This window comes from Scatophagus argus, chromosome 15, assembly GCF_020382885.2.
Source record: "Scatophagus argus isolate fScaArg1 chromosome 15, fScaArg1.pri, whole genome shotgun sequence".
In the NCBI taxonomy this organism is placed as follows: Eukaryota; Metazoa; Chordata; class Actinopteri; family Scatophagidae; genus Scatophagus; species Scatophagus argus.
In genome coordinates this window covers 9,345,686-9,372,379 of record NC_058507.1, presented here as the reverse complement: position 1 = coordinate 9,372,379, position 26,694 = coordinate 9,345,686, and the positions used below count along the sequence as shown (strand labels likewise).

The window sequence follows — 26,694 nt, the reverse complement described above, 5'->3', positions numbered from 1 at the left end:
ACCAGTTAACATGAACACAAGCTGAACGAACCAAGTGAAACAAAAAAGCAATTTAGTAAAGTTGAAAAGTTAAATGCCCAAAGTAATTTCGTTACCTATTCTTGCTAGCATCTGTTTCTTTGTTTGCATATTAACATGCATACTGTGAAACTAAAATAAATGTGATTAATGTATTTTTTGGCACGCTTATTTTATTTTTTATTTTTTTTTCTGTACACGTGGTGCTGTGTTAAACGCAGCATTTTGGTTGTTAAACTGGTAAAAATGTTTTGTCGATTTGCTTGGGGTCCTGCCTTTAATTTTAAGTTTACTCGTCTGCCATACTGAAAAGGTTGAATCACACAATTTGAGGTCTTCTAAACTGACTTGCTAGACTTTCTGAAGACTCCCTACAGCCATACAGAGGCTGTTCCAGTTATGAGAGTGTCTGAGACAAGTTGATATTGCCTTACTACTGCTCTTCCCCTGGGGAGTCTGGATTTCTGCAGTGCCTCACACATTGTAACTGATAACATTTCCGCTAATATCAATATTGTATAACTCAAACAGTTGTCATGTCTCATTTTTCTCTGTGTCATCAGCAAAATAGGCTTGATGAATTGCATTTCTTGTGAAATGACAGCACTCTACCCTGAACATATCTGATCTAGTTTGCTTTGTCTTTCACACCTATGCTGCAGACCGAGAGGGTGACTTTCTTGTGTTGTGTCTGATTTATCTCTACAAAGGCATACACATATATCTGTCTGTTAGCACAGGGGTTTCTAAAAGAACAGTTTAGCTCCCCGAACATGTCTTGTCACCTATTCCCAATACAAGCTTGTCCAATACTGTACAGGTCATTCATCATCACATCAAGCAGTCATGAAATAGAAGTCAATATTATGCATCCTGGTTCCTGTCGAGTCAAAAAAAAAACAAAAAACAAGGAGGCATAAAGGTTGAGTCTGCCTGTCTCTCCTCATGACTGCTGAATCATGCAAACACAATATTGTTAGCAGCATTTTTTATTAGGATTAGTACTCAAATGGCACAAATGACGCACTGAGCTCTTTCTTCCTCTCCCTCTCCTTCTGCACACATTCATGTCCCATTAATGCATATTACTAACTCAACTTCTTCCCTGGAGTCCCTGTGCTTTCTTGTCCCGCAGATTCCTAGCGATCATGACTGGACCTCCTGCTGCGGTCCTGCTGTCGTCCTGCTCAAAACCTACTGCAATTACTACTGTTTAGTCATAATCTGATTTAAATCTGTTAAGACTCAGTACAGCTACTACCATTTTTGTCACTACCATTGTTATCAAAATCACCATAATACCTTCTGTATACTTCATTGTCATTATCATTATCTACATTTCGATACTTCTGGTATTATTACTGCTGCTATGCATCTCTGCTTGTGTGCTCCTTCTCTCACGCCCCACCCCCTCTGCCTCTCTCCCTTGCTCTCTCTGTCGCTCTCCTGCTCTCTCTCTCTCTCTCTCTCTCTCTCTCTCTCTCTCAACCCAACCGGTCAAGGCAGATGGCCGCCCATCTTGAGCCGGGGTCTGCTCCGAGGTTTCTGCCTTCTAAAAGGCAGTTTTTCCTCGCCACTGTCGCCAAGTGCTTGCTCAAGGGGGAATGTTGGGCTCTCTCTATTTTACAATTTAATTAAAGAGTTTGGTCTAGACCTGCTCTAATTGGAAAGTGTCATGAGATAACTTTTGTTGTGAATTGGCGCTATATAAATAAACTGAATTGAATTGAATTGAATTGAATTGAATAAGACGGGCGAGAAGTTGTTGATTTGCTAGTTGCAATCCCTGTAATCTGTTTGATGAGTTAGCCTGCGACATGTTTACGGTAATAAGCTCAATTTCCATTCCGCCCTGGCAAAATCGCATCTTATGCCCTGATGCCTGTCTGTCATTTCACAGTCATGAGTATGACACACGAGAGATCAATATTTAATGCGGCTAATGTCAGAGAGAGAGAGAGAGAGAGAGAGAGAGGGAGAGAGAGAGGGAGAGAGAGAGTGTGCAAGTGTGAGAGTGACAGAGACAGAGACCGGGAAAGAGGAAGAGAGACAAAGGCGAGAGAGAAATCGACAGTGATATTCTTGGACTGGATGTGAGGTGGTAAGTATGAGAGGCTTGGGGGGAGGAGGGAAATGTCACGGCCAATCTCTAATGAAGGGCCTTCCGGGAACCATAGTTAGATAAATTATTTAAAGGCTTTCATTTAAAAATGTCCAAAAAACTGTGCTGCAATGATTTGCGCAGGGGCTGGGGAAAGGTCAGCTGTGTGTTGGGAGTGCTTCATTAACCTCCCACCACCTCCCTGCCTCAATTATTTCTGTCAAAGAGCACCTGGGGGGGGGGGGGGAGAGCGTGGCTGCTGTGGCCGAGCTGATACCACTTTGCTGCTGTGGCTGCCGTCAAGGATACGAGAGCTGAGGGGCTTCAACAGCGTTTGGCTTATCTCAAAACCTGGTGGCGGTCCATTCCGGGTGGAATGTTTGGGTGATTTCAGTGTTGTAAAATCACCAGAAATGTGCAGGGTAAAGGCTGGATGAACTAGCATGTGTGCTTATGCATATGTGTGTGTGTGTGTGTGTGTGTGTGTGTGTGTGTGTGTGTGGAGAAATGGGTAGGGAGGAAGCTGGCTCATTCCCAGTCCTCAGGAGTGTTAAATGCTTTGATCTTGTAAAATGTTCTCTACAACCGTGGAACTAACAGAGCTGCAAGGATGTCTGATTGCTCAAACACATGCATGTACAGACATCACACACACACACACACACTCACAAGAAGTTACTTTTTTCACTGATGCCCTTAACCATGTACGGCAGCAGGTTATAACTTTCCCCTCTTTTTCATCACTCACCTCATCTCTTCTCTCTTCTGTCACAGCAAAGTATTTTCAGTGTTGTTAACTCACACCTTTCTCTGCCACTGTGCGTGCGTGCATGTGTGTGTGTATATGATTTGCAATAGTTCTAACATATATCCATATTAGACAAATAAATGGGTTCATGCTAACGATTTTACTTTTCTTGGAGCAATGGACAACAACTATGTTCAAAATTCCTGATGGAGTAAAGGCCACCAGGTCATTAGTATAAAATGGGTTTATTTACATGAGAGCATGAGTGACACGAGAAAGTTTCTTGAAAATTATATTTTGATATGCGCTAACATTTTGGCCTGATTGTAATAACAGAGGAAAGATAACCCTACCAAATTTCAAGTCAAGCTGCAGTTCAGTATGATCACAAACGCTTCACTTGGCCTGATGATGTCACATCATTCATCACTAGTCTGACATAATCAATGGCACAACAACCAGATATGCCAAATTAGACTGTGTGTTGAGTTTAGCCATATTGACTACCTGAAAAGATCAATAAATCTTGACATCTACAGGGACAGATAGACAAACTGTCCGATGGACTGACAAACGCTGCCACCATTAAACCCTCCATAAATGTGGCAAAATCAAGGCAATAAAAAAATGCATCTAAAGGTATTGTGAAAAATTCTGAAACTTCCAAACAGCTTCTGTGTTGTCTTGTTATAGCAAATCATTTAATAAATAACAGTGAAATCAAACACAGCCAGGAAATTTCAATAACTAACTCAGAAATCTTCAGGTTGGGCTTCATGAGAGCTTGGTCACACCAGCATCAGTCACATCAAAGTACTGGAACAAAATGAGTTAAATTCAGTGGAATTACAGCAATCAGCAGATTCGCTTGCAGAAAAGTAAACTCATTCAGTTAAGGGGAATGAGTTTGCACCGTTGACCAATTGTGAGCCATCGTGGCAGTGCTGTGCTTTGAGAGAACAAAGGTATTAGCTGTGTTGCACCATCCAATTTCATACAACTATATGATCATATACAGCCAATTTTATACATCATACAATTTTAACAAGTCAGTACGGACACAGGAGTAGAGGTACCAATATATTCCCTTGAATTAACAGTGTGGGCTTACTTTTCGTGCAGCGACAAGTATTTAAAAGGTCACCAAGCTTCCAGAGGCACATATTTCACCAGTATGTGCAAATGAATTTGACCGTGCCACTTTCTGTGTGTGATCAGCTGCTTCCAAGTTCAGGAAAATACACCCCTGAGTAAAGAATGAGAAACCTTAAATATGTTCGCTCAAATGTTCCCAGGGCAGGACCACATCTTAAACCTCTCTCTTTTACTCGTTGTCAGTCTTGTTGCTCTGATCCCGTACCAGTGAGGCAATAGCAGACTAATTGTCAGGCTGTTCCTCTAATGCCTGATTCTGGGTTAGGGGGCAGCTGTCGACTCCCTGAGCTTGTAAAGAAGGAGAAAATACAAGAGAGAAATAAAGAGAAAGGAAGAGAAAAAGAAGTAGACAGGGAGGAAATATGATCTCGCTAACAATCCCTGAAATCCCTCTAATTCTACAAGCATGCAACAGTTCTGAAAGACTGAGAACACGGGAGACTGAATAAGGCACCGACAGGTACTCATGCACTCTCAAACACACCTGTACTACATCCAAAAGAAGGCACAAATTACTTCAATCTGACCCACTGATGGGAAAATTTGGCTCAGTATTATGTTGTTAATACAACTTGAGATTTTGTATTTTTCTAAATCAGGCCTAGTCAGCTGCCAGGTGTCTTCCATATAAGAGCCTTAATATAGGCTGCTACATCAAAGAGGTGGCTAATCAGGCTGACAGAGAGAGGTGTCACACAGTGTCAATCCTTCAGGGTTGCTGCCCGTCTCTAAGGGAGCGCACTCCATCAGCTTTGACCTCAAGTAACCCAGCACATACACACAGCACAAGCACGTGCAGCAGCGCACACAAACGCACCAGCACACACACTACAGACATGCACAAACGAACGCGAGCCTGCACACCCATGTTTATACATCCATGTGCATTTACATACACATATATTATAACTGTATATATGAACGGCTGCTTTTGCATACATCAACATACAGCAGTCATGCATGCTGACCCAGCAGTACGCATCTCCCGGGGAATCAATGTGAAAGATGACTCGGTTCAATGATAGGCCTCTGCTGATGAGGGCAGGGAAAAAGTGGTAAAAAATGGAAACTCATCTTGATGTATTTGGGTCAGTTTCATATCCATGGCCGTTTCTTGGTCAGACCTATTTCTAGCAAAAGTAGCGTCGGTAATTAATGGGTGATAACGGACACATTTAATTGGCTGTAATCTATTCAACGAAGTGAGGAGCTCCCATTCTTTTAAGGACAATTGCCTGCTGGAAGGGCAGTAGTATCTCACCTCATCTGTAATGCAGCACGCATGCAGTATAGAGTGGACCGTATATCAGTATAACAATATTGCAAGTCCATGATGCTGAACAATTAAACCATACATTTAAGACAACGTAAATACACATCAGTCACTGTGAGCATGATTGCATCTTCCTGCATGAGCAAAGTACAAATGCAACAAGCTAGGATAAAAACTGCTTGGTACTTAATATAAAACTCAATAAATCAGTGCAAGCAAGCAGTGCGCTGCATGTGCTCCTGGCTGTTTGGTTCCGCCCGAGAGCTCACTATACAATCTAGATCCTCCATATGATAGAGAGGAGAAAATGCAGTCTGCCAAACTCTCCTCCCAGAAGAGGGGTGAACACTTATTTGCATTGAAATGAACTGCATGAAACTGTGTGTGTGCATGTGTGTGTGCTGTAACGATGCCGTGCACTTGTGTGTTTTGTCAAGGGTGCGTAGTGTGTCGACCTGCATGGATCACTAGTGATGAGGTGACTCCTCAATCTCACCACCACTACTCTCCAGCCTCAGGGGGACCTCTGTATCTGGCTGTACTTACACATAGGCTATGTTTTCTGCCCATTCCCATTGGTGCTGCAGTGCTTTCTCATCCCCGGCATGATCTACAGAGCTGGCAAGCATAGTAGGTTCAATTCCATTATAAATCAGCATGACCTTAGAAAATCTGCTTTAGAATCTGCTTTACAGTTCGCTATGTAAGACATGACGTAGTGTGCAAAATTCATTTTCACCACATTGTATATCAGGGAGACAGGATTCCTTGTTCTGCAAAACTCATGTCATGTTTCCCACCCTTGTTAAAGTGATATTTGGCTGCCATTATAACAACACAAACACTCAACTGTGGACATACTCTGATTAGAACACATATTTCACCTGGATCATTAGCTTCAGGTATGCTAGAAGGTCTTGTTCACTCGACCAAAAGCCTCATGAGGAGCAGCCCAACAAACCTTGATACCAAGGTGTAAGCCTACTGTTCCTTACATGTAGCCTTGACCAAGTCAGCCTAAATTTTATAAGCTCAGGGCTAGCAACATTAGTTTGGAGAACATCAACCAACAGTCAATAGAGTCTGGCAGCAAATAAGCTATGGGGCACGGTTTAGATAATACTTCCAACAAGACTGTGTTGTGAGTTCAGCTGAAAAAGACATTATTACAAGAAAATGTCTATTGAATATTACCAGCTTATACTGGAGGTATTGCATGATCACTCTTGTTTATATATTCACTACACCCTACAGAATGAATATTCAGTAGCTTACTCTACAGTGATATAGCATAGTCAATAGCAGGGCTGACACACAAAGACAGATTGTGGGATTGTGGGAGGAAGCTGGAGTACCCGGAGAAAACCCACAAACAATTCGAACCTGGAACCCTCTTGCTGTGAGGCGACAGGGCTAACCACTGCACCACTAAGCTGCCCTGTTATTTTACATAACTATCAAATATGAAAAACTGAAATGTGACATTTCAGGAAGAAATGTATTGCAAAACGCTGCGGAGACTACTTTTTCATGCATTTTGAGGTCATAGTGTTACACTTGGAGTTTCAAATATAATAGTTGACTGAAATGTGACATTTCAGGAAGAAATGTATTGCAAAACGCTGCGGAGACTACTTTTTCATGCATTTTGAGGTCATAGTGTTACACTTGGAGTTTCAAATATAATAGTTGACAGTAGTAAGCATACTTGCTACTGTATTTTTCATTGCTTATGACTGTTGTTATTAAATGTCACTTGGTCAGTTAATTTTAACTTAGTGTTGACACTGTCTGAGATATTGGTTGACAACTTGACATTAACCAGGACAACATGGCCCATAAGCATGTCATTAAAGGCCTAATTATCAAACTCTAAGAAATAATTAAGATTTATGTGTTAACATGACATTAAACTGTCTAAATATTGAACCCAAACTGTTTGACATTAGCTGCCATTAGACCATTATAACTGTGTCATGAATAGTTTCCCTCACCTCAATTATGGTGGTACAATTCACTGAGAAGCCATTCAATGTTACAAGGCCACTTTGATGACAGGGAATACAATGGCATAAATGAGGTGATTTACACAGTTTAATGATGTTCAGGTGGCTTTACTTGTTTCTAAAGTAAGCTAACCTCCAACTGTTGGTATTTGTAGCCGTCGTTACCTAGTTACAAAGCCTCAGGGTGTCAAAGCAGAATCCAGAAAGACCACAGAGGAACTGCATTCCCTGTCATCAAACTGGCCTCCGTCTGTCTCAGAGGCTGTGTTCAGTCCGCGTCCGCTTGTGTTCAGTGGGTGAAGGCATAGTGCTATTTGATTCTGCATATTTACGTGTTGAACATAGTCAGCTAATAGGACCAACAGGTGTTGCACAGCGGGGGGGCATATTACACATTCAGCAATATTGGCTACTGTAAACACCAATCAATATCTGCAACAATAAATGAAAACAACACCAGATACAGTACACACATCAGGACCCCTTCCACGGGGAAATTACATTAGACAGCTGGGTCAGGCAGACAGTGGCAAAATAATATTTTTACCCCAATGCAGACATTTTCTGAGGTATGTAGGAATTCATTCCTGAAATGACCTCTATAAGCCTATATGATATGAATGAAAAGGAATGAATGATAATGTTTGAACTTTTGCCATGGCTCTCTGACTGTGCAGAAATTCAACTATTGTAGTTGGATTTTTTTATAATCATTCCCAGACCGATTCTGTCCGTCTATGCTTGGTTCCATTTCCAATTACATTTCCACCAATACAGGCCCACTAAATGGTATCAAAAGGCAAAGCTCAGAGAAATCGCATGAACAGAGCAGTTCAATGCCACAGGCTGTTTGACAGAGGTAAGTCACACAACATATTGATACAGCAGCATTCTGATATCAGCTAACCTTTTCATTGAAAAGATATACATATTCTGTGTTGTACTTGGACCTGTGCGAACGCAAAGATGTTGATACGATTCTGAGAGACACACTGTTGTTACTATGCAGAAGTGTGCTGACACATTTGGTGCAGTGGTCTTATTGGTGTGTTAGCAGAGCTCAACCTGATGTCCAGACTGAAAGACCATTTCATTAGTAGTCCATTATTCTGTTTGATTGCCCCCTTATTAGGTGGTTTCTGTGGGAAGATTTGCTTTTGCCCAAAACAGGCAAAAAGGCACATTTGGCTGTTTGACATCATTTTCACTGCACTGAGGCTGCATTTTCTAGTGTACAGTTAACAAAGGGTTATTGTTACATATTTATGCAAAGACAATTTGCATAATTGCACCACCATTCACATGTTTAGCTTCTCATGTCACATTTTATTGTTTAGTTCAGTCCACAAAGGCTCCGATTGGCTTAGGTGACTCTCCAACATGGATAACAGCCAGTTGCCAGAGCGACACCAGAATCTAATTGAACGGCTCAACAAAACTGGAGGTATGGCCAGCAACCAGGCCAGGTTGAGTCTCCCTGTGCAAAGCATTATCTATGGATCACAGCACGTCTCCACTGAGTGCTCTTTATAGGTAATCAATAGGTGAGCTGGCTCATGATGGCGCTCACTCATTACAACTCTTTAATAAAAGCCCACCCTGCGGTGACTACTGCTCTGGCTAGTATAAACACACACACACACAGTCATACGGGAAACCAAATCTCTGTTTACACACACTCACATACACGTACATACACAGAGTCACGAACATGGAGTGAGCACAACATCGTTTGCTAGCAGGCAGCTCAATCTCAATTTATGGTTGTCGCTACAACATTAATCATTTATACTCTTAGAAGCACTCTGAGATGTCCTGTTGGTAAGGACTTTTGAAATACCTCTGGCTTAATCAATATGTGCATCAGCTTTTTGATGGGGTGTTGTGCTGAAAATATCAGGAGAATCTCAATAAAGGTGACACACACACACACACACACACACTTAAATGCTCCAGTCAGTGTTCTGCAGCTTGCATTTATCAGCAACTCAACTACCATTCTTAAGTTGAAAGCACCTCTCTTGGAGTCAAGAGAGTCCAAGTCCAAATTGCGACGACACACATAACCTTCAGCAACCTACAGTTTCCTTTCCCTCCTCAAGCTGGAAGCAGCTGGAAGGTGAAAGAATATCCTAGTAGCTGTTTTGCAGGCGCTTAATAGCAGCTGTTAGCTTCATCTCTCTGCACATATGGAATCAGGTGACAAAAGCTTTTCCTCTGTATTTCCCAGTGAGGGGGAGGCCTCACGCAAGAATACGGGGTCACTTTGTCATATGTACAGGGTGAGGGGGCACAGATGTTATGCTGCATGGGTCAGTTTTCCACGAACCGCCCACCAGCTTGTCTTCGATGTCAGGGGGACACAGAGACATAAATAGAGAAGGGAGTAAGGAACCGCAGAACAACCCAACACACACAGACACAGTGCACAGACACACACAAAGATTCATAAAAGAAGAAGCTGTAGTTTATCATGTGTTGGGCTTATCATAAATGGATACAGGAATCTGACATAAACCCTCTACATTAACTTTAAACACTGGTACATGAGCTGTACAGACTGCTGAAAACGAACCTTGTTCTTGTGCTTCATGATACAGAAAACAGAGAGTGTGATTGTGATCTGAACATCCTTAAGGTGCCAGTATCTGAGGGGAAGATGACCTTTCTCTGCCCAGAATAGCAGGGCTGTGGGGAACAAAAGGCTGTGATGACAAACACACGGGGGGAGACTGTGACCCCGCCGGGGCCTACACACATGATCTGCACACAAGCTCAAGCTGAACACACAATTCTAAGCACAACACCGTTTTATGCTTTTATTAAAGGAATAGGTGGGAAATGAGTTTATTCAGTCCCTTGATAAGAGATAAACAAGAACAATGCCACACTCATGTCTGCATGTTAAATATGAAACTACTATCAGCAGCTGATTTGCTTAGCATAGCACAAAAACTCAAAGGTGGGGCACAGAAAGAAGCTGACTCTGTCCAAAGGTAACCAAATCTGTCTACCAGCATCTATAATACTCACTAACTAACAAGTTTAATTTTGTTGGAATGCTGTTGTCAACGTGAAGTTGCCTGGCAACCAGCAGAAACTAGAGGATGTGGTCATGTACGTGATATCACAGCAACTACTTCAAACCAGTGGGAAGAGCAAAGACAACACAAACTGTTTTAAAATTGCATGTTGTTGTACAGTAAGAGGCTGATTGAGAAAATGTGTAGTTTTCCGCACCTTCAAGATGTGAATGTCCATGTGGCAGTCATCCTGGAACACATCCACACTTATCCACACAGTCGCCACCATCCTACTCATCATCCTGAGCGACAAGCATATCGACCGCCAATAGAAACCTGATATCAAAAACACTCAAAGAGACAGTTTCTCATATTTCAGTCTTTGTGTTTCTTTGTGAGAAAAACAGAAGGAAAATGCGTGGTCCATCACAGAGGGTCTAGTATCTGAGCGAGACAGATTTTACACTAGACAGTAGCAGGTCATCATTGTAGCTCTTTTTCAAGTAGTGTGCTGAGGTTTCAGCATGTTTGACAAAGCCACTGTTTTCATCGACTCGTTCCATCGCCATGTTGCTTCTGTGAATAAAGAGACTATTGAGAAGAGCGGCAGAACATGTTGCGTATGAGGGAGAGAGATGAGGTGAGGCAGTGAGTGAAAGCCATGGGGGGAGCTGGGGATGTGCGCCAACCACACTGGCTAAATATTTGATGGGTGGAGGTGGTGGAGAGGAGCTGATGTGAGAGGAGCAGAATCATGGGTGCATCTCCTTCAGGAGAGTGTGGAAAGTGTCTCAGGTGGGCAGGGGGCCAGGAGGGGGTCAGGACGATACAAGAGTTACGACAGTCCACCGTGAATTATTCATCTTGCTGAGGTCAATGCTAGAACAGCGTTATGGGTGGCTCACAGTAGAGAACAAAGAGGTCAAGGCTTTTCGCACATGGGCTATACGCTAAAACAAAAACGGAAAAACAAGCACGGCTTCAGTTTTGTGGGAGGAAAGAAAAAGAGGTGACAGAAAAAACACAAAGGGGAAAAAGCAGGAGGAGTGGAAGCAAACACGGGTGATAATGAGATAATGTAAAAGCCTTGGTTGTTATTGGAGGTTAGATAGAGTTAACTATGTGGCTCCTGCAGCAGGATGTAACATAAAGGGACTGCCTTGTGCCGTTATCAACAGAAACAGAAAAATAATGAGGAACACACACTGGATGTGTATAAACCACCACAGAAGGTAATCAAAATCCTTGACCCTTGACAATGTTTTGTTTACTTGTGTTATCATCAGCATTTGTTTTGCTGTACTGTATTTCCAACATGGAAACATTTTTGTTAGAAACAGACAGAAAAATAAAAATAAAAATGTTTAAAAGTCAACATTGATGCATTTATGAGACACTGCAGCATCTTATCTGAAGAATTACTCTTGATACTCACATTGAGATTGTTTATTGAAAATGAGCTGCTATTCATTTTGTTCCTTTCACTTTTTTATAATTAATTGCACATATTCTCAAAAACACTGTCAAATATAAGCTGGCATTCATCACAGCTCAGTTGCAGAGTAAATTTCATATGCACTGAAGCATGTTTTGAACAACACGAGACGCTCTGATGCCCAGCAACAACCTATAAGATATCATCTCAAGCAGATCATAGCTGACGTCTATATTCCACGTGGTGGTGTGAAATAGACATATTGATGTTTATATCCCCACTATTGATTTTGAAGGGCATGCACCATATGTGTGTGTGTGTGTTTGTGTGCGAGTGTGTGTACCTGGGCATGCATGCCTGTGTGACAGAACAGATCCTGGGAGTAAATAAGACAGAACTGTGGGAATTTTCTCAGTGTTTGCACAGCAGTGACTGTGCACACACACACACACACACACACACACACACAATCAGGTCCTGACAGTGGTCCCATGTCTGGGCAACTGGTGTGGTACTAATATCATTTACAGATGATGAAGCTGCACTGAATTAATTATGCAAACAATGTACAGTGTGCATTCCACATAATACTGGGGCAGGAGCCTATTTAAATATTAATTTTTAAAAGAATTTAATTAATTTTAACCATTAGCATGTTGCAGCACTGAAAAGCGAAAGTGCTTGAGGCACATTATTTGCAGATAAAAATTACTGGTGACTGCATAAATTTCTCAGCACACCTTCAGCTGATGGCTTACATGAAAAACATTCTCGGGCTGCACTCGTGGTTGTTATTGTGTCCGGAGAACGTCCTGTTTGTCATGTAGGGTTCCTACACTTTTGTGCAGCTCATAAGTGACTTGGCACTTGTTGAGTTCTTTTTTAAAATGCCACTGTTCAATGTAACACTCCAAGATACCAGTCAGGGGCCAAGAGAGACTTTAGGAGACTTCTGGAGTAGGAAGTCAGTAAGAAATACAGATTTAAATTATTAGCCCCAATGAGAAGTTGTGGTTATTCCTTGAATAGCTACAAAACTTCCCAGTGAAAACTATGCAAATATAGTATTTTCCATATACAACCCCAAATTGTTTGTGATAGGGAACCAAAGCTTTAGGAAATGATTAACTGTAATACCAGATGAGTCTCCCTCCGATCCCCAGAGAGACAGAAAATAAGTACAGATATATAGTTGTCAGATTTATAAAGATGTTCATACTTACACTTTAATAGACGTATACACTTCACAGATCACAGCCATCATTGTGACTGGGAGACAGGAGGATGTAACTTTAATAGATATAAAGATAGATGTTTCAAACAAAACCCTTTTTTCCATCTTGCCCTCAGCCTGAATAGCTGAAGGACTGTCACCACACTACTATTACCACAACAGATCACTGAAGAAATGAATGCCATCCCTTCTGTCTTATTAATTTTGATGACAGGCTGTTGTACTAATGACATTTTCTCTTGTTCGGCAGTATGCTTGTTGTAAATGTGGGGTACATGGCATAGACCTGTTCACACTGATGTAAAATCGCAGCGTGAATATAGTCATAGTGTCTTAAACCTCATCAGGATTTTGTCTTGATACAAGACACTTACAGTGACAAGTGTGAATGGGGCCTTACTTTTGGTTCATGTGATTGTTGTGAGGACATGAGAACTGATGTACTGTTCAGAGGAAGGGACAAAAAAAAAGCACTGGTGATGGTTAGCTAGGTTGTTATGGTTGTTCGCCTGAGGGCCTCTGAGGAACGTCTAGTGAAACATGGGAGCCTTTATTCTCTATGACCCTAGTCCTTGTCCTAGAAGTGGGTGGTCGAATTCAATAAGGTAACATCTGGTTCAGTGGACTGGCTTTCATTTGCACAAGCTGTAGCACCCGCACACTTACTAAAAGACCCTGTTACTCTGAGACAAGACGCTATGGATGTTGTGCAGATAGCAGAGTGAATAAAGAGCCAAGCATTTCTAGTATTAATTCTTTTTTTTTTTTTTCAAGTTTGAAAACTTATATAAGAATAGCAACAACAAAAAGAATTCTCAGTAAAACTCCTGTGGCTAAATATAAGCTGAGAATTTTCCTGTAATTATTTTGCTCTGTAGTTCTGCTTAGAAAACACTAACCACTGATCCATGTTGCTGACCTGGACATTACATGTATGATTAACCTGTATGTCTAACAACTTGTGTAACATGATAAGTATGAACAAACGACTACCCATAAACTAATCTAATAAACTGAATTTTACATTTTTTCTTCCTTTAATTAAAAAGTGTGATCATTTTTCTTTTCAGTAATTTGTTTCACTTTGATTCATTTTATTACAGTATGAATATCAGTCTACTATGTCAAGTAATGGATATCACATTTTGTGCAAAAGTCTGGTTATGCCATATTGTATACTATGGGAATATGAGCCGTGGAGCCAGATGGAAACATATGAGATGGGAGCTAGTTAAAAACTGTTTTCTGGACATGGGACAAGACTTGGCTGGGACAACCTTATGGCAATGTGTGTGAGTTGGGGGGAATGTTGTGAGGGGCTCTGGGGGGGTTCCTGAGAAATAGTGCGCATTAGAATGTTAGAATAGGATTCAATTACATCCATTAGAGATAGTGAGGACTGTGACTGCTGCATGCTGACATGCCTGTGTGAGAGGTGAGGAGATAAGATTACCTCTGTCAGGGAAACATGCTGAACAGGGGCAGTAATGGGGGGTGGGTCTCTAAAGACACAGACAGAAAGGAGACAGAACCCAAAAACGACAGGTGTGGAGGCATTATAACTGACAAAGGTCTCACTTGACAATCTCAAGTAATTCCCAAACAATGACCTTGAAATGTATCAGCATCGCAAGTCTGAAACCATGTCTACAGAACTTTCTCTTTGGATGAATGCATTTTCATAATATGTGGAAATGCACAGTAGTCGATGAACAACAAAACAAAACAAAGTCTAACTGCCATACTTAAAATCCAGGTTGTTTTATGTTAAAATGTTTCACACTAATGGCATTATTTTACTTATCTGCTATCTTGAGTGTGCCCACATATGACAAGCAGGGAGAAGACCGTATTCTGACATCGGTAATGATAATCTGTTTCGTTTCTGTTGTTTATTTTGTGTGTCCTTGCCTGGGACAACAAGTTCGGGAGACTATAGAAATGCTTTTTGTTATTTGTCGTAAAATAGTGCCTTTTTTCACTTTCAAGCGGCCGGCTTATTTGTGAAGGTACGGCTGTTTATGAGAGCTGACAAGCAACCTGGCAAAGGGTGCGAATGCTGATCTAAAGCTGGCTGGACAAATGTCTGCACACACACCAGCGTTCTGTCGCTGGCTGCCCGCGGAGATGTCAAACACAATGATGTGGTGAGAGGCTGCAGGAGAGCTCCCTGCTCACTACAAGGAAGTCATGACGCACACAAAGGCGCACGCAAGGACACAGAGTCACACACAAGAACACACATAAAATGACATTAAAAGAGCACACTCACTGGCTATCAAACAGCTGACCCCCCACTCTCATCCAACAAAGCAGCCCCATCGACCTGATCCACATTCAGACTGGAACTATCAGCTGTCTTTAGCAAACATGCTTAATGTCGGCACTATTCATGATCATTCTATTGTCTAATTTCGACAACTCAATAACTGTGTAACACATGTCAGTGCCCGGAGCCTGAACGATCCTTTGAATCGTTTCAAATTGCCCCAAATTCATTAATTACAGTGTGTGTTAATCTCATTGAAATGGGGGGGGGGGAATCTTGTAACTTATCCAATTAAGTAATTGAGTGTTACTTGGATTAGAAAGAAAGAAAGGAAGAGCCTCACTGAGACTGAGGAATATATATATGGTCGTATACAGATTACAAGTAAGTAAACGCTGAACCTGATCCTATCCGTCTAAAAGCTCAACATTCACTTAGAGGCTTTGTCTAACTGCTTACTTTAAGTCCTCCCACAAAAGTTTAAACATTGCAATTGAACGCATTAAAAATAAGTAAAATCATACATGATCGCGTGCGTGTGTGGATTTGTGGATTTAAGACTCACTACTACTGTTCTGCTGTATGAGCCCACCTGCAAGGGGAAGCACTTCACTTTTAAGGTATCCTATGTGATTGTCGCATAAGATTCCTGCATAACTCTTACAAAATCAAAGGAGGGATACAAAAAGCCTTTCAAAGTACAGCAATGACAGACATTCGTGCAAGATTAAGGCATGAAAACACAAGGCATGTGAAATTACGACGGACAGAACCAGAAACGAAGCAATAAAATGGCACTGTAGACCAGTAGCGGTGACTTGAAGAGAGGTGATCGAGGCTGTGCGAGTTCTGCTGGCTAGCCTCCACACACTGCAGCAAAGTGCTACTTTGTTTAAATTCCAGACTACCTATATGAAGATGCCAAATTCTATTTTATTTTAAGCATATTGCCAGTCTCAGGGCTCTGCACCATTTAAAGGGTGGATCCCATTATTCCCCTAAGTGCTTCACGTAGCAAAAATGCACTATGTACAAATTAATGAACAAATCAACAAACACAAAGCCAAGCTCTTATTGAGGCGCTCCTTTCAAGCAATCAGTGAAAGTATACTGTCGCATTCATGGAACAACAGAGGCACAAAAGGTGTTAAAGTGAAACCTGTCCATCACAGTGAAACGTCTGAGAGGGTCAATCTTAGACAAAGACTATGATGTTTATATCTGTTGAGTGTGTGTGTGTTTGTGTGTGTGTGTGTGTGTGTGTGTGCACATGTGTGTTTTCTTTTAGCGGCAGCAGTCAGCCTGTCTGCCTGCAGAGCAGCCAAGATTATGCATGAATCTGGCTGCTTATCAGCTGACCTTTAAATTGGAGCCGCAGAGCGACTGCAGGCCCAAGGGCTGACGCTCAGACCTGATTGGCTGCTCCGCCTCAGACCTGCTGACAATAGAAATTAACAGAGCCAGGTGGGCATATCCGCAGGCAGCAGAAGTATGGGGTGGAGGGAGATGTGGGGGTAGGGGGGGTGGGGCGTGGAAGTGTCTGGGGTGGGTGGGAGGATTGCATTAATATAAAAATATATTTCCACTATTTTCCACAACTATCTTCTTTTAAGCTTCAGGAGAGAAGGAAAAAGTCATTATGTGCTGTGAAGCATGCTAACGGTGGAGCAGGTAAGAACAGACCAGCTCGGTATTACCTGGATTTCATATCTTGCTCACTCACGCTATCTTTCCTTCCATCTATCTCTCTTTCCTCTCTGTTTCTCCCATTCATTCTGTATTTTAATGGCAGAGGGGTCTTAGCAGGCTGTGATTGCTTGATAGATAGATATCTCCTGTTGGAGAGGGGTACATGGAAGAGGAGACAAGGGCTGAAGATGAGGTGTGTGTTCTGTCCTCCTCGGGGACAAGAAGCTCTGTGTATCTGTGGGGGATGATGGATTACATGCGGGGCCACAAGTTTATGTGTGTGTGTGCGTGTGTGTGTGTTAGTGGGCATGGTCCCCTCTTGTGTTGCTATGTACACAGTGAAAGCGTGGTAGTGAATTAATTTTGCACAACAGCAGCTGGAAAAGGTCATTATATAAAACAAATGTTTGCGAATGGGAATCCCCAGGAATTAACTTCAAAACCGCATACGCAACAGTGCAGCGCTCTAGCAGAACGAGAGCATCACGTTGTATTGTGGACAAGAGCACAGGTGGCTGAGTACACTGGCATACGCTTGGCCTTCTGTCGGATTAAAATGAGTTGGAAAAAAAAAAAGGATTGGGGTTTTGCCTGTGTGTGTGTGTGTGTGTTTGTATTTACAATGGCTGTTTCAAATGTAACAGCTACATGTACATGATCTCCATTCACAGTTGACAGAGTGTCCTTGCACCCCTTGTTAGTGACCGTCCCTGTTTGACAGGGAGGGTTATGAGGTCAGTCCACTCTTCCTGTTTATTTTTATTCCAACGATCAGCGTGGGCTGTAACTGATCAGCTGTATTCATAAAGATGTTCAACATGAGCCATGAGCATGTGTGTGTGTATGCAATACACAGCTAAAGCAGGCCCGTGGGGAAGACAGAGTGGCCAGCTACAGCACTGCATCGGTCACTAACACAAAAACCTCACCAGCCACCAGGAACAGACGACAGAGAGAGAGCCATGGTGTGTGTGTGTGTGTGTGTGTGTGTGTGTGTGCGTGTGTGTAGGCTCAGTAATGCATGTGGGTGAGAGACCTTATCATAGCTGGCCACATTCCTAGCAGGAAGATAAAAGAGGCCAAATGAACCAGATCACTGCAACGTGTCAGAGAAATACATATATATGTGTGTGTGTGTGTGAGAGAGAGGGGGGGGGGGGGGTTGTCAGTGATGAATAGGAGTTTAAGGACCTACACCTTTCAGATAAGCAGAGAAAATGATCAGGACAACAACAACAATGCTGCAGTTCAGGCCCAAATAAATACTCCAGGCAAACATCACTGGGTGGTGCATTCTTTATATACTTTGTCAAATCCAGACAGACTTGCAAAAATGTTGCACTTTGATGAAGATGTGCCACATGTACCAACAAAGGGCTGAAATTATCAACCAATAACGGGTTAAAACAGAAAAAAGAAATATTGGATTGTTTCGTATGTTAGCAGGTACACAACATGAAATTGCAGAGCAGTGACTGCAGAAATATTGTTTTATTTGCAGCATTTAATGTTTTTTTTTAAGTCAAGCTTCATAGTCATTTATCTTGTTTAAGATATTTTAGTTAAAATAAAAAGCATACTAGCTGATATACTGGTATTATATTTTAATGCAGTTTACTCTGCCTTGCAAAACTCCACAAACTCTCTTTCTCTCTTCCCTATATGACGTATTGAAGACAAGTTCCCTTCTTTCGAGCTCAGATGAGGAATTTGCTGGATGAGGGAGCACATCTCTCCTTCATAAGGAACGTTGTTGCATTTCATTAGGGATAAGATTCATCACAGCAAGCAAACAAGAGAGCCGTGCAAATCGCATTGGAGGAATTCCTACATTGTCTTCAACTTTGTCACATAAACACACATGCGCAAACACAACTCATACGCAAAAAGGCACAAAGCAAACAAAAGCTGAGAAAGCTGATTCGGGAGACAAAGGGGTACATCAAGGACGGTGATACTATGTGATTACTCATTATCGTACACTTCAAAATGACACATTACTGTGTCAGTGGAGAGAATGGCAGTCGGCTGCCTGAAGTTAAACAAGCACATTTTTTACCATTAAACAATGGAGCCTCTCCTTCTTCAGAGGCCTGGGTCCCAGAGAGGCTGAGCATGTGGGTCATGAGTGTTCTCTACCGGTCAGAGGTCCACTGCTCTGTCTGACTGAAAGGATACCCGAGGGTCCATTTTGAAGATGACCAGCACTGACCCTGGAAAAAAGGCTCAGATAAGGCCTGTATGCGGACCAATTTAACAGGTCACAACCCTGTCTCAGAGTGGGAGCGACACAGCGGGTGTGTGTGAACACAGCCTGGGGGATCTGTCCCAAGATGAGATGCTGGTGATATCTCCGCGTAACCCTGACTCTACAGCAGTGGCTGTCAGCCTATTGATTCACAGCTCCAATGACTGGGGAGACAGGGACAGAGTCAGGATGTGTAGACTCAAATGGGACAGTGTGCGATATGTGTGTGTGTGTGTGCCTATGTGCGATCATGTCATAGAAGTCTAGCAGGACATTATGTGCCAAAGGCTGGCAGACCTAAACAACAGTGAATAGATCGAGACAGAGGCAGAAAGCTGGGGCCTTCATCTACGCTGAAGTCAACAGCTGCATATGGGACACAACAGATCTATTCATGACACACACACACACACACACACACACACAAACACATACTGGACAGTGGTCTGGTTGTGGCTCAGGAGATAAGAGGGATTCCATGCAAGCTCTCTGGGTTACAGTGTGGGAGAGCCAAAGGGAGATGTTACCACACAATACTAGACAGTCCTCTGTGTCTTCTAGTGTATTAAACACAATGATCGTGCCTGTCTGCTAGAGGCAGCATGCTGGCCCCAGATGAGACAGCCAAAGCAGCGTGGGATGGAGTTGGAGGTGTATGTAAGCGATATTAGATAATAAAGTGACTTCAATGAAAGCTTTGATATTGATAGAAACAAGACACATATAACAGAAGAGATATGGAGACAAAGACACACAAAGAGACAAAGAGTGTGAGAGAACAACAACCCTGAAATATCTACATATTAGAGAGAAAGAAGACAGAGTTCTGGTTCACAGTATTTTGTCTCCAAAGAAAAAGTGTTTATTCTCTATATTTGAAGTCGTATCTTTATATGTTAGCAGGGAGTGGGTGGTGCATTACATGAATTGACAGCTCATCTAACAAGAAAGCCCCAGATATAAAACGCAGAAAATAATACAAAGAAATCTAGCAATTAATTCTTATAAATGCTTATACAGCTTATTACTTCCTTAAATATACATTCTTTTATACTTTACTTTGGTTAGAATTTCTCATCATCATACAGCCTCAACTCCAACTAAACTTTTAAAAGAGAGAAACTCTACTGGAAGCCCACAAATTGTCAAACAGTTAGCACTGTCCTTGTTTAGCAGATTGGGTCCTGGGCTTTGGCAGCTGTATGGACCCCATTCCAGCCCAGACTGGTCTCTCTGGGAGAGGTCAATAGCAGGGATGTCTGCCAGGTGAGAGGTTGGCTCAGGTTTAATCGATGCCCGCCAGAGGAGGACTGACAAACGGACAGCCAGGTAGACAGGCCGGCACGGTAGCTACCAGGCAGAGATAAAACTATTCCTGCTGGGGTTCACCGGCCAACTGCTGAGCCTGCGCCGTAGCGGCAAAACTCACGCTTCAAACTGGTTTAGGGGATTGACTTGACAGCTAATTTACAGAGGAGATTTGCATATGGCCACGCGCTAATAAGGCAGGCTTTTCTCTTCCATCCTTTGTCTTTCCCCGCTATCTCTTTCGGCTCTCTCCTTCCCTTTTTTTTAGACCTCAGCAAATAGTAACAGATAATGTAAGTAAATTAAAGAGACAAGAGATTCAAATTGAATATTGATTAAGAGAATAAAGCCTTGTGTTTTCTTCTGTTGAAGTCTGTGTTTTAATGATTGATTCACAATGTCACTCTTCACATCCTACTGACTGTGTGGCGAGTGCAGTGGAGGATTGGTCGTGCGTTTAAGAATTCAATGGGCCGACATCATGTCACACCATGCTAAGTGCTTTCACGTTGCCACACAAAGAACACTGCCTATCTGATGCCAATCTCCCCAGGTCTCCGTGTCACCCAGGTGGAGGCTTTCAGAGAGAGCAAGGACAAAGTCTCCTCAACAGCTGTGCACAATGCAGCCTGACTGACAGCAGAAAGGACAAAATGGAGCTTCTATCTCAAGTGGATGTTTAAGCAGAGGGAGAAAAAGGAAAGAGGATTCAGGGACAGGCGCGTATATCAGATCCACAGAGAAAAGACCAGGTAGAAAACAGGATGCTTTCCGCCTGGAGGTGGCAAAGTCAAATAAAAAGAAGCACTTAACATCTGCATAATATTTCCCAATACTGGGCAGTTCTGTGGAATCACCCGGTTTAACCTCACCACAGGCTACACGCTACACATGAATACCTGCCACTGCCTTTCACAGGCTTGTAAACTTTTGCTGTTCTTCTTTTCACTGACATAGTAGCAGCACTGGCACAAAAAATGATTGATGACACAAAGGGATGAGCTTACACAATGACTGCAAAGACACATCACTCTGACACACCATCTGTCCACAAATTAATACTCAACCATTTGCATGGCTGGAACTCACTGTTCATGTTCTTGAAGATGTTAAGAATGGGAAGGATCTGTCTGTAGTAGGGCACCAGAGCCACTCCCACCATGTCGCCAGACATTACCAGATGCTGCAGGACTTTCAGGGTGGTGCAGATCACCTGACGGTTCCTCGTGTTCAGGGCATCTGTGTGGAAGGACATGGCAAAGGTTAAAAGTTGAGAAAAAAAATGGCCACAAGTGGTCATAAACCAGTTTTGCCCTGTAGAATAGAATTACAGGGTATTTGTTCAGGCAGGTGGAAGTACAGTAAATGTAGAGTGACGCTGACAACTGCAGCTACAGGATATGCTACATGAGAGTGGGCTTAGCAGGGCCAAAATACACATAAATTTTGACCCCCACAAACTCCATTTCCCTTGAAAGCATTTCCTTTATACCTCGGCTTTGATTTGGACTGGCTCGTCTGCAATCAGTGATTTCAAATGCACTAGGGAGGCAGGAGTAAGTGAGAGCCAATCACTGGGCTATTTGGCCTACAGCTGCACTTAACTCCATCTCCCACTGATAGAGAGAACAAAGGGAATGATGGTGGAAGAGACGGAGGGCTACAGAGATCAAGAGAGACAAATATAGAGAGGGAAAGAGCGATCAGGCGAAAAAAATAAAAGACAAAATGTCAGAAAGAGAGATAAAGGGATGTGACAGGCAGAGGGCAAAGGGTTAGAAAATAACTGTGATTAGCAACTAAGGCTGACATATGTTGCTTGTTCTTTGCACTTGTTTTATTTGTGCTCTTTTAGTGTTCTTATGTGAGCTTCTGCATGAGTGCTGGAATTCCCTCAGTGTCAGTTTAAAAGAGCATAACCCGAGCTTAGAAAACAGACATGAGCTATTTCTTTTCATGAAACCTTAAAATTGTCATTTGATGCCTACTTTCAAAAAACATAGAGAGGATTGTAACGGTATCATAGCATCCATTTTGCTAGTAAGCACCTGCAAACAACAAAAATGAAAGGTGTGACAAAACAACATTTATAAAGAGAGTCAAAACAAAGAAAACGGAGTGAGCAGTAAGACTGCGAGATTGCAGTTGACAGAGAGGAGGAAAAATGCAACTGAGAGAGAAGGAATAAAGAGAAGAGAATGAGTGAGAGACATGGTACTTATTGAGGAAAGCTAGTGCTACACAGCTGAAAGACTAAACACAGCCTGAAATCAAAAGGTAAATTTTAGATCAGGCAAAAGACACTAGGATAATAAATTATTTAAAAAGAAAACTATTTAAAGCTGCTTTTTGGTTTTAAAGCATACAAATGATCGTGCTCAGTGTCTGCACCATCTCACATCAACAGAGCTCTCCCTTCCTCTTTCATTTCTTGTTTTTCCTTTATTCTCTCTTGACACCTGATTTTGCAAGAGGGGCGGTCAGACTTACACCCACAGAACAAATGGCTGCCAAGGGGATTAGAAAAAACTAAATTGATGAAATGGCTTTACTCTTTATTCATGCTGATGACAAAGCTTGTTGCCACAACAAGTGCAGTAAAGTGTTTTACAAGCCACTAGGAGTCAACACTACTAATATGAAGTGCCTGTTGTGTGAACAACATCAACATAAATGCACATGCACGAAATTAGAAAGAGGCTACACATACATGTGGATAAGTCACATCACAGCGGCTACTGGAGTCCCTTAATAGGGTCTGATACATACAACAGCATTGGACTGCTGCATGCCTATATTTATTTATTGATATTGTTTATTTTACAAGGACAATGCACAATACATTTATTGCACCATATATAGCTACAAGCTCATTCCCACCTGTGGTCCCTGGGCGGAGGCCATGTGCAGTTTAATAAAGAAAAAGATAGTAGTCACTCGGTTGCATTTAAATATTACATTTTGAAAACAGACACAAAACATCAATAATACAATAAGAAAAAAAGAGAAACAATGCTAATTTCCAGCTGGTATACCATCAGTACAAGAATACATCAGACATATCCTACCGAGCTGTAGATACAGTGTTCACCTCACAATGAATAACACTGCTACCAAAGGGAGAATATTTTCATTATAGGGCATATTAAAACAGTGTTGATTCTACTCTTATATAATTCCTCTCAGTTCCTAGCACATCAACAGAATCCATAAAAATAACGTTGAACTACCAAACTGATAAGCCGCACCAGTAAGAATAGTGATTTCAGTGACATGCTAACAACAGCCTTCTCTGCTACCAAATTGACTGAGAAAGGAAAAGTGTAACAACCCTAAAATACTGCGCATGACCGGGCACTCAAAAGAGCACACATTGCATCACCCACTGCCTGTGTTAAAACAGCTCATATGCAAATAAAAAGCTGTCACAAGCATGTGCATACCCACACCCGCACAAAGCAGTCACACACTGATGCGCGCACAGTCACGAGGGCGCGCGCATACACAAGCAATGAGGCGTAATGTCAGCCTGAAACACGAGCACAGGCAGCGCTGAACGCGTTAACGGCAAAATATGAATAAAATTGTACAACATAGAAAAATCATATAAGCAACAAGATGTCAGAACATTTTACACCCTTGTTACATTGTATCTACCTGCATACACGAACCGGAATTGTTTTGTATCCTTTTGAGTGTATGATGAGTTTGCTAAAGAATGCCTTTGTCTCTAAGTGTGTGTGTGTGTGTGTGTGTGTGTGCGCGCGTGCCTGTACAGAGGACCGGCGGTGGAGACGATGCTGAATGAGCAAATGTATTGTGCTTTATGCCATCTCTCCATCTCTGCCTTAGTGCCTCCCCAGATAGACAAGCGCAGAGATATCTGCCATCACTGAGATAAGGTGGAATGTGGAATGACAGGAATTTCAAACCTACATAACAAACAATGAAATTCTAATTACCAGCCAGCGCAAACAATTTTCCCTGCTGTGACATTTGGACCGCGGGACTGTTCAATTATTCATCGCCACTCTCGCCTTGCTGAAGAAAAGAGAAAGGAAAAAAAAAAAATTAAAAGAGCCAGGGAGAAGGCAGCAGAGGGCCTGATATATTAATGCTGGTATAAATCCTGTTGGGACAAATCTGAATAAAGTAATAATCTATTCATGCAAGGACCTGTTTCATATTTAGTGTGAAAATAAAACAATGGTGACCTTGTATTCCGTTTCCTGTGAAATGTCAAAGGTAGAGTGACACGGTGGAGTGTTTAGCGGTGAATTGTTCATGCTTATTGTACAAATATACTTTTCAGATCAGAAGAAGATGTTCCCGTGCAGAGGCGTGACTGAGGATCTTCTTGTAATGAAAGTCTCATTTTGGTTCAAAGCTGAACAAATGTTATGCCAATCAACTGAGGCTCAATGTAGGCATGGCTCTGAATCTTCCTCCCTATTTAAGGAAGCAGGAAAAACCCCATTTACAACATTTCTGTAACATTTTAGCCTTTCCTTTTAAGTGACCGTGAAGGTGTTTAGCTGAACAGGACTTACACATCACTTACAGATGTATAGGTGTTTCAATTGCACTATTTTCTCTGCACCATTAGCTTCTGAGTATTTTGAAAACTATAGAAATATCTTTTATTTCCTCATTTTTTTTTGGGGGGGGGGGGGTTCCGTTTTTTTCCACATTTAAGGTAGTATTTCTAACATGTGGTAAAGGGCACAGTGTGTACAGCGGGACTGATGCACTGAGGACAGGGCCTTAGAGTATAATGTCAGCCAGAGCCTTCTTCATTGTGTATTCTCATTGGGTGACCTGCAGTCATCATCAAAATTCACCAGGGCCTGATGTGACTCAGTCGCTCTGCAGATAAGAGCCTGCCAGCCACACTGAAGATGTATTAACGTCAGAGGAGAAAAATATATATCTTGCCATTTTAAGACTGCAGACGGCTTTTTACTTTCTTCCTCTTTCCATCATCCCCTCTTCTTCCCTGCTACATAGAAAAGTAATTAATCTGCAACATAGACACGGACTGGCGGCTTTGCCTTGTGGATGGTGAAACAGGCCTGATTTTAATAAACCAAGAAGTTAATAAGGAGCAGGCCATTTAAAATTCCATTATCAGTGCAAAGTGTGTATTTTCATGAGGAGCATAACCATCACCTTTGGACTCGCCTCCCAAAGGCAAACGTCCAAAACTGCTGAGAGGTTTGAATTTATAAACTATCATCCAGGTTTGCAAGTGGCCCAGTCACTCTGTGTATAATATCTAGCTGTGTGCAAAGTGGGTGCTACTTCATGAAGGGAAAAACGGATATTAGACCAACAAAATACTTAAACAATCTGTGAAAAGATACCAGTAAATCATGCAGTTACGAGACAAGATATTGCACTGCATATTGCATGACAATGGTGGAATTTAAATGTAATCTGTGATTTTACTTTCGCTAAATCCTTGCTTTTTCCATTATTTAAAAAATTAAGTGGTCAAGTCAACGATATTCTGATGGAACACACAGCACAGAAAACTTGTTATGTCACAATATAAGATGTGTAAGATCTTGCAGTGTGTGCTCAGCGCAGTGTGATGTGTGGTAACAGACTTTGTGCCAGGGTCAGTCTGTCACTGTGTCTCTGCATCTCCAGCAGCCCTGCCTATTGTTGGCCGTTACGCCCCTCTGCCTCCACAGACGTCCCACGCCCACACATAAACAGGGAACACACTTCACAGACACGTACACACCACCAGCCAACTGCCCATGACATGAACACTATCCCAGGCTCACTAGGCGCCACTTAAAGGCTCCCACTTTGAAACTGACACTCCACTTGGCAGCGGCGCCAAACAAAAGACAGCGTGTGTGCGCGTGTGTGTGTGTGCGTGTGTGTCTGAGAGAGACTGTGTATCTGTGCACATGTGCTGAAATTTCCCAACAAAAGCCACACTCTCCATTCCTCCAACCTCTCTGCGACTTGATCGTCCCCATGTTTGCCATACAAGAAACCATTCCTGTCCACTTCACTGTAAGCTCTGATGTCTATTTTTGAAGTCTTAGACCACTCCGCCCTGAGACACGACCTTTCCGCCCACCTCCATCTGCCAACTTTTGTGTGAGTGTGTGCGAGTGTATGTGCACATGGAAAGGTGTCAGGGTGGAAAAGGTAAGGAAGCACGATGACA

General features: G+C 42.3%; 1 protein-coding gene across 3 annotated transcripts in view; it reads right to left on the bottom strand.

The window, feature by feature from the left end:
* Positions 1–26,694, bottom strand: part of pacrg (PARK2 co-regulated) — a 119,650-nt gene that overhangs the window by 31,100 nt on the left and 61,856 nt on the right. For all 3 annotated transcript variants that reach the window (XM_046412394.1, XM_046412393.1, XM_046412395.1), the window contains one exon: positions 21,597–21,746. In XM_046412394.1, the coding sequence (XP_046268350.1) occupies positions 21,597–21,746 (150 nt within the window). The remainder of the gene's footprint in view (positions 1–21,596; positions 21,747–26,694) is intronic.